The sequence below is a fragment of the Ammospiza caudacuta genome, chromosome 2 (genome assembly GCF_027887145.1).
Source record: "Ammospiza caudacuta isolate bAmmCau1 chromosome 2, bAmmCau1.pri, whole genome shotgun sequence".
NCBI classification, from domain to species: Eukaryota; Metazoa; Chordata; class Aves; order Passeriformes; family Passerellidae; genus Ammospiza; species Ammospiza caudacuta.
Window position 1 is genome coordinate 116,375,718 of NC_080594.1, and position 8,656 is coordinate 116,384,373.

Here is an 8,656-nt window from a genome sequence, read left to right on the forward strand (position 1 = left end):
AGGGACACCAAATGAAACAGGAGTTGAACCCCACAGCAATCTTTAATGTGGTCCTGTAAGAATTGTCAGTATCCAAAGTTTGGAGACACTGAAAAGTCAAAAAGACCTTTTTACACTATCACCAAATAATATATATGGAGAGGTAGAAAAGATATTTTTATTCAGTTATGATTCATTTGCAGTTCACTCATAAAAGTCAAGAAGTGAGGGACTCCAACAGCCAGGAAGAACTGTTCAAAAGCCTAAGTTATTAAGCCTTTATTATTTATTATCTGATTTCAATGATACAGATGAAGCAACAGTGCTAAACAGAACAATTCCCCATCCTGCCTGGGTGTTTGCTGTAGGTGTGGCTGTCTCAGTGCCTTGGGGATGGTCTTCCAGAGGATGGCTGAGGCTGCCTGTACTTTGCAAGGATGGCAACATAATCGTGGAAGGTGAACGTGTGGTAGTCGTGGTGCTGCAGGTTCTTGTAGGTGGAATTATCCCACTCCTCCTCTGGAGCAGGCTGAGCTGGCTCTGTGAAAACAAACAGCAGCTGGTGACTATGAGGGTGTCACACCAGAGGACAATGTTTTTAAGCCCTGAGTCAGCCTTCATAAATTGTCAGATCCCTCATCCAGTCAGTATTTGAAAGAAATAAAAGTCAGCAACTTGAAGAAAAGGAGAAGTTTACCAAGTCCAGCTGGTGCCTAAAGCAGCACATGCAGTGGGGAACAGGGATCAGCACAAGGCATCTCAGACAGGTTTTAAACCCAAACCACCACCCAATGCTGGGGGTGCACGGGGCAGAACATTCTCTTTATCTCTGGCAGACATATGGCTGCATTTCCTGGCTTTCTCATCTTTGCCTTGGTTTTCATTGCAGCCAGAACAGTAGGTGACATTCTTAGCAAACCAGGAGGGGCAAAGGAGCAGTACAAATGATGTATCATACTCTCAGACCACGAGATACAGCTCTCAGAGCTGCTTTGCAGATTGAATTTTTGCCATGGGGAGAAGCAATGGAATTAGCAAGATCTCCACCATTTAATTTCAGATGTGGTCAAACCAAACAGTAATCTATCAAGAGCCTTTGATGTAAATTTCTTTTCTTGTAAATATAATCTTCTAACCTTTGTATTAACTCTCCTTCAAAAAAGAATAACCCAATAAAGTTATTTAGAACTCATTACTTCCTCTAAAGCCAACATTAATTATTGTGCTTTTAGAATATTATGCAGATCTAGGCAGTATCATTTACATAAAAGGTTCTTACACAGTCTGATTTTACAACCAAGCAAATTGCAAGAAATAAATCTTTACTCCCAGTATTAATTTACTCTTGTATACCCAGAGTTTTAACAACAGAAGAAGACACACAGTGCAGTGAAAAGCTTTGTTGTATAGATTTGTGTGTGGTGGCTCAGGTTAGATTGTATTAAGCCCTCATTTTAACAGGTTCATCTACAATAAAAACACAAGAACTTGAACACCAGGATTTCCCTTTACTCATGACACAATTACTGCAGTGTGAAGCCAGCAGATTAAAAGATTTATCTGTAGCATTTAGCAAGGCTTGCTTATAAAACTCAAGGTAGTAAGTGATGGTTTCAGCAAACCATGACAGGAAATATCCCTGTGCTGCTGCTCAGCTCTCCTGACACAGCTCACAGGAGATCAGGCAGAAAAGGCAGATGATGCTCTGTGCTGCAGAGAGCCCCAGGAACAGGCAGGGGGAGGCAAGAGCAGCTCAACCTGCAAGAGCCAGATCCAAATTCAGACAGATGTGCAGGAAGGGAGGCAGATGGAGCCTCATTCTTCCTGCCCAAACACACTGCACTTGGCTTCTCAAGGAAAAATTTATTCCTGAGTTCATCCTCCCCTCACTTCATCCTTCATCTCTGCTTTGTCTCCTAAAGAGCAAGCACTTCTTGGGATGCTCTTCTGAAATGAATCACAGGCCTATTCCTGAGCTCCCAGCTACAGCTTTGCTCCCCACTCAGCAGTTCAAGGCAGCAGTTTTTGCTGACTGCTCTCAAAGGGATGACATCACCTCAACATCCAGGTTTGCACTGAGAAAAATTCTTTTTACATCTTTTGTGTGGCTGCTGCAGAGTTTGCAGAGTTAAGGACACAGGGGCAGGACAGAAGTAGGAGTTACAGTGGGACAGTCAGCTGTGAATGTTCAACAAGAAAAAGCAGTGGCTGCTCTCAAAGAAGGAAGAGAGAACAAGATACATCAGGAGAAAAAAATGTTTGAGCATCTAGAACTCCACTGTGGATGAACGGTGAGAAAAGCATCATCTGTAGATAAAAACAAAGAGCCCTCCCCAAATGTTTGTTATTTTTAAAAGAAAGCTTATGCTGTTGACTACGAGAAGGAACAAGCAAATCAAAATATCATTTGCTAACAGTGCTGCATTTTGGTTTTTAAACTGCAGAATTATTTAGGTTGGAAAAGACCTCCAAGATTGAGTCCAGCACAGAGTGCCAGTTTCAGCCATCTGAGCTGCCATCAAGGAAGGAGGAAAGGAAACAGATGAAATGATGAGCAAACTGACCCCTGAAACAGAAGGCAGGCCTTTTACTCAGCACCATCTCCTGGAAGCTGGCATAGAAATGCAATTACATTGTCCCTTAACCTGGTCAGGCACTTCAGAGTCACAGAATGGCTGAGGTTGGGAGACACCTCTGCAGATCAGCTGGGCCAACCCCAAATGCTCAGGCAGAGTCAGCTACAGCAGGAGCCCAGGGCCCTGCCCAGAGAGATTTTGAGTGTCTCAAAGGATGGAGACCCCACCACCTCTCTGTGCAACCTGGGCAGCGCTCCATCACTCACTCACAGGAAAATAAGTATTTACTGATGTTCAGGCAAAACCCTGTGTTTCAGTTTGTACCCACTGCTTCTTGTCCCATCACTGTGCACCACTGAAAAGGCTCAGCTCTGTCATCTCTGCACTCCCCTTCTGTTATTTCCATATATATGTTATTTCCATATCTGTCTAAACCTTCTCTTTTCTGGGCAGGACAGTCCCAGCTCTCTCAGGAGAGATTCTCCAGTCCCTCCATCACTCAGTGGCACTTTGCTGGTCTCTGTCCAGCATTCCCACATCTTCCTTGCACTGGGGAGCCCCAGAGTGAACACTGCACCCCAGTGCACCTCAGCAGGGCAGGAGCTGCAGCTCCCTCAGCCTCCTCCCAGCTCACCCCTGGTGGCCTTGGCTGCAAGAGCACATTCCTGGCCCACTGCTGTTCCCCTGGCCCCCTATCATTTCCTGAAGGATGATACCCAAGCAACCTTAAATTAATGCTGCTTTTACTTCCAGCAGGCAAATTCTTTAATTCAAAGTAGCAATGAGAAGAGGGGTCTCAAGAATGGCAGATTTATATTGCCTAGGATGAAAAGCAGAATTTCAACAGATCAGGACAGAGAGACATCTGCTACTGAGATACATAAATGAGATCAGCAGGAGCATGAATGAACAGGAGGGCAGTGAATAAGAAGGGTAGGTCAGACAGGGAAGCACAGCTGAGGAGATGATTGTGTGATGGTCTTTCCTGAAAACACAGCCCTGGCTCCTCCCCAGCTCTCTACAACACTGACTCACTACTTCCACACGAGTTGCTTTTGCAACCTTCCAGGCTCACAATCAGCAGTGCCTGTTTCTGGCATTACACTATGATTTCTCGAAGTCTTCTGAAATCTGAAACATTGACAGCTTGGGAAAAAACCCATCAAAACAAAACCTCCAAAAAACCCAAAACAAAACCAGAAAGATGGCAGGGTTTAAGCAACAATGAGATGGCACCAAATTTGACTCATGAGAATGGCAGCCACCAAAGCCTTCCAAGAAAAGAGGAGAATGAAAACAAGTGTTGTCATATAAAACCCATGATTTTGCTCACAGTGGAAACAATCTTGTTTCCATTTTATAAGTAACTGTTTTATGAAACTATAAATACAGAGAAATGAAACCACTTCCTTTCCCAGCATAGCTGGAGACTGAGTATTACTGACAGCTTATAACAATTAGCAGTGAACAATTAATCTTCCAGAGAGTCACTGCCACTCTGCCAGCTTCAGTAGAAAGATCAGAGACGTAGAAACCCTTTAAAAATGTCAAACCCTAGCCCAGATGAACCAATAGAGTTCAAACAATTGAAAGCTGTACCCTCTGTTGTGCTGCCTTCTCCAGCCTGGGCTCCTTCCTGCGTGGTCTCCTCCTTTGCTGTGGTTCCCATCACCAACGTTCTGTTTCTAGAAGTCTCTTCCACTTTAGGAGCAGTCACTTCTTTTGCTTCCAATTTCTGTGCCTCCTTCATCTTTTCCTTCTCTCCTCTGGATAGCAGATCTTGCTTTTTGTCTTCCTGAGTCACTGCTGAGGCTTTCGGTCCAGTGGACTTTTCCTCCACATGATCAGATTTAGCAGTGACATCGCTGAGGCCCAGACTTTTCAGCGTGTGTGGTTCTAAGCCCGGCTTCTGTTCTTTCGGAGGGGATTTTGCTTTGGGGTCTCTTGCTTTGAGTTTTGATGTTTCCTGGCCGACTGATGTTTTAGAAAAGTTGACCTGCTTTACAGGAGACACGTCAATTTCTGGTTTGCGTGGCAGCTTCTTAATTCCATATTCTTTGAGGGATTTCTGGGACAATTTCTCTTTTGCCAGCATGGATGCCTTTACTGCTATATTCTCAGAAAAGATGGGATCTCGTCTGGGAAACTCAACTTTAGTTTTAGTGGCAACTTTTGAATCACCAACACTTTCATCCTCAGAATCTGAGCTAGAATCTGAGCTGGATGAAGATGAAGACTGTTTCTCAGCTAACTTCTTCCTCAGGCCTCCTCCTCTTGCAGGTGTGCTGAGCTTTTCCCCCTCACGGGAGGAAACAACTCCTCGCTGCGGAAACGCAACCTGAGTTTTTCTTGGCTTGGGCATCCTCGTGTCTTCAGCAGATTCTGCAGCTTCCTTGAGGGTGGTACTAGAACTGCTCTCACCTTTGTCTGCAGACAGCAGGAGGGAGCTGGAAGACAACATTTTACGAAATTCAACTGGTGCCTTCATGGCAAGCAGCTTGGTGCTCCCCTGTGGTGCCGCTACATCTAGGAAACGGCATAAAGAGGATTATCATCATTGGATCTGACATCACTAGCACTGATCTTAGTCACAGTTTTAACTTTCAGACATAATCTGCTACTAAAATAAACTGAAAGTAATTATAATGCTAAATACAGGCATTGCAAAGCAGAAAGTTTTTAGACTTTTTAAGCTAAGGGAACTGGAGTTCTACTAGCACAGAACAGTTTTTGCTGCTGCAATGCCAAAACTCAAGAGACAAACCCTTGTGTTCCTCTCTTTGCCAGAGCAAAGCCAGGCCTTACCAAGAGCTGGTTTTCCCTGTGCCTCAACTCTGCAGCACTGGAAAAGGCCTGCAGACACTTCCCTATCCCAGGTGAGCATTAGGATGGCTCAGCCAAGCTCTTCAATGCTGCAGAGACAGCCTGGTCTGTGAACAAGCCAGCAAAGCAGAGACACAGTGAGGACACACAGCCAGAGCTGCTTGCAGGAGTTACCCTGGGAGCAGGGGCAGGGATGAGTCCCAAAAGGAAAAGCAGCAGAGTGAGAGACACTGAGGCCATCCATGAAAATGTTCCTTGTTCACTGCCCCACGAGCTGCCCCCAGAGCGCAACAGCATCTGCCCAAGCCCTCATCTCCTCTAGGCTTCACTCCCTATTGCTGCTCTGAGACCTTTGTTAAAGGGCTCACAGAAGATCTCCTGATGCTCCACGTTTGTTTCTGCCTTAGATTCTTCTCCCTCATGGATACCTGCACTAAGCTAAACTCTCCAGACAAGGAAGCAACACTTGAAGGAGAAGGCAGCAACTTTCATGTCCTTTCAGGGAATACATAATATCCCTTGGATGCTTATCATCATCCTCAGGAGGCTGAGCAACAGCAAATACTGTTGTGGTTACAGAAAGCAGGAGGTGAAGGAGGGCTGGGAGCACACTGAGAAGATTCTCCATGACTGAAATTGGCCACAGCAGAGCCAACTCCATTACAAGTTGCACCCCTTCCAACCAGCAGCAAAATTCAACAGATTCCAGCCCATTGTGCAGATTTTTCTGCAGAGTTTGGAAATCCAGATCTACTTTATATGCCCATAAACTAAACACAGCTTTCCCCTCACTGGTATTGTGTGGTAATACCTTGTATGATTCAAGGAGTTATTACCATTAGTTCTGAACAGAAGCAAGTCTAGCAATGTCTAAATGAAAACATCACAGAAGAGACAAGCACATGAAAACAAAAGCAAAGTATTTAAGAAAGAAATGCAAAGATTTATCATAACAAAACACAGTAAAAGAAGGTATCAAGTTTACAAGTAGTATTTGGAATAATTTCAAGCACATACTTCTCTCTGCCAGATGGAAGGTGCAGGATGGGAAGGAAGGGCAGGGGGAGGCAGGAGGATGGGCAGCCACCTTTGGAACAGGTCTGACTCCCTGACCCAGCCAAACAGCAGCCTGGAGAAACTAACACGTGAGGAGGAAGAGTCACTCAGGATGGAAGAGCTCCTCAGAGAGGCACTGAAGAGGTTAAACTAACACAAGGATGGCAAAGGAAGGATAGAAAAGGGAAAGCTGAGCAAAACCTGAAGAAGAATTAATGTTAAAACATCCTAAGAAACCAAGTAAGCAAGGAAAATTCAACTTGACCATTAGTTACTGAGATAATACTTTAAACAGTTAAGTTTGGATAAGTGAAAAAGATTTGATGATTAAAAGCTGAAAGATCCAACACAACTGATCCACTTTAATTAGGGTATTTCAAACTTTGCACCAGCTAACCTGTACCTGCATCACCATGCCAAAAGAACAACAGCCCCACATCAGTCACACAAAAGCATTCCCATGTGCTCCTCCTGCACCATCCCAGCAGGTACCCACAGGCTGCTCACACTCAGAGAGGTGGCAGGCAGAAATCACAGCTCTACTTCCCATCATTGACTCTGTGTGTAAACACAACCATCTTATCACAGCAAGGAAAATGTGCACATCCTGTTCCAGCCAGAGTCTGGCAAAGGCAGCTGCATCCTTTACATCTTAATTCCATATATCCTAATTAACCTGGAGTGTTTGCAGGGGGAGCTGCTGGCCTGAGAGGGCTCCTGACACCAATCAGAGCTGCAGGGCTGTGAATCCAGAAACTGATACCAAAGTGCATCTCAAACACACTTAATGCAAAAAAATAAATCATAATGAAAAGCAATTTGTTGGCCAATCAATCTATGCACTGAAGGCTCTCTTAATGGAACAGCCAGGCTTTTATTTGCTTTGGCATTTAAGGAGGTGGCAGAAGTCTGCCTTCAGCTGCTCTGTCAGTGATCTTTTCAACAGCAGGCAAAAAGTCTGATCACTCCTACATGTGGTTCATGGAGCTTTCCTGTTTCAGCACCTGAATCTCTAATTTGGGACAGGAAACCTCCCTGAACCACTGAGCCTCCTTCATATAAACAAAACATCAGCCTCTGAAATTTGTATTCCTGCTTGGACTCAGGGATAAAAGGGGCTCAAATACTCCTCAATGCAGGATGCAGGGCAGCATCCAAACCAAGGTTCAGCCTTGCAGATCCATGGGGCAAGAAGCATTATAACCAAATTTAACACACAGGGCCATGGCAGCTTCTTACACTGCTGCCTGGAGCTGCTATTTGGGATATTTGGATTTTGGAACTCCTTCTCTAAGTCCTTCTATTTTTTAACCCTGACAACACAAACACTTCAAATGACAAGGGCGAACATCTAAAGTTAAAAACTAGATTTTACACCTCATTAAAAACACTTCCAGGGATGGGGCATCCGCAGCTTCTCTGGCCAACCTGTGCTAGGGCCTCATTTTACTCTCACAGTAAAGAATTTTTTCTTGATATCTGATTTAACCCTAATTTCTTTCAGTTTGACGTACACATTGAACAGTCTGACACTGCCCTATCCAGCCTGGCCAAGGATATTAAGGTGAAGGTAAACAGGAAAGAAGTGACAAACTCATAAATATAAAATTCATAACTATAAAACTATATACGTATATATGTGTGTATATATATATATATATATATATATATAAAATATGTATATATATATATGGCTTATAAATATACTCCACACAGCCAGACCTTTGCTTTTACCTTTATTACTACACGGTACATTTATCAGACACCCTCGTTTACATGGCGGTGACCTTTCAGCCCTTGTTCCTCCCAGCTTATGCAGGGCCTCTTCCGAGGCCTGACCTTGCCCAGCTCTCCTCACCCTTTCCTTTTACTGACACCCCGATACCTCTCACACCCAGACCCCCCTCTCTTACTCTTTGGCGGCGGCGGCGGCGCCATCCCGGTGCCCACCGGCTTCGTGCAAAGCCCCCGCGCCTCCAGCTGCAGCACCTGCACGGTACAACACAACAAGAGTTAACAAAGCGGGAGGAAATCCCGACAGCTGAGGGGGTGCGGGGGCTGGAACTCTCCGGGAGGAGCCCCTTTACCTCGCGGATCGCCGCCCTCCCGCCGCCCCTCAGCGCCGCGGCCGCCGCCATCTTGCCCGGAGCCCTCACGGCGCCCCGTGGCCTCCGTGTGGGCGGGGCCGGCGCTGGGTGACGTCACGGCGGCGCGCGGTGACG

The 8,656-nt window shown here is 45.4% G+C and overlaps 1 protein-coding gene across 2 annotated transcripts; it reads right to left on the bottom strand.

The window, feature by feature from the left end:
* Nucleotides 1-228: 228 nt before the first annotated feature.
* Nucleotides 229-8,593, bottom strand: NDUFV3 (NADH:ubiquinone oxidoreductase subunit V3). Of its 2 annotated transcripts, XM_058825672.1 has the most exons (4): nt 8,522-8,593; nt 8,348-8,423; nt 4,155-5,081; nt 229-519 (listed from the first exon to the last, which is right to left on the bottom strand). In XM_058825672.1, exons 1-4 carry the CDS (start codon nt 8,570-8,572, stop codon nt 359-361), a joined length of 1,215 nt encoding a protein of 404 aa, XP_058681655.1. In that variant the 5' UTR covers nt 8,573-8,593; the 3' UTR covers nt 229-358. The 2 variants fall into 2 exon arrangements, with proteins under 2 accessions (XP_058681655.1, XP_058681656.1); XM_058825673.1 differs by lacking the exons at nt 8,348-8,423; nt 8,522-8,593 and adding an exon at nt 6,396-6,580.
* Between the last annotated feature and the right edge of the window lie 63 nt (nt 8,594-8,656).

What these genes read in the sequence shown, in the direction of transcription:
- NDUFV3 (XM_058825672.1), bottom strand. Translation starts at nt 8,572, where the DNA reads ATGGCGGCGGCCGCGGCGCTGAGGGGCGGCGGGAGGGCGGCGATCCGC. An exon ending in GCCGCCGCCGCCGCCAAAGA is followed by an intron (nt 5,082 to 8,347) that starts GTAAGAGAGGGG and finishes GCCGTTTCCTAG; the next exon opens with ATGTAGCGGCACCACAGGGG. An exon ending in AGAAGGCAGCACAACAGAGG is followed by an intron (nt 520 to 4,154) that starts GTACAGCTTTCA and finishes TTGTTTTCACAG; the next exon opens with AGCCAGCTCAGCCTGCTCCA.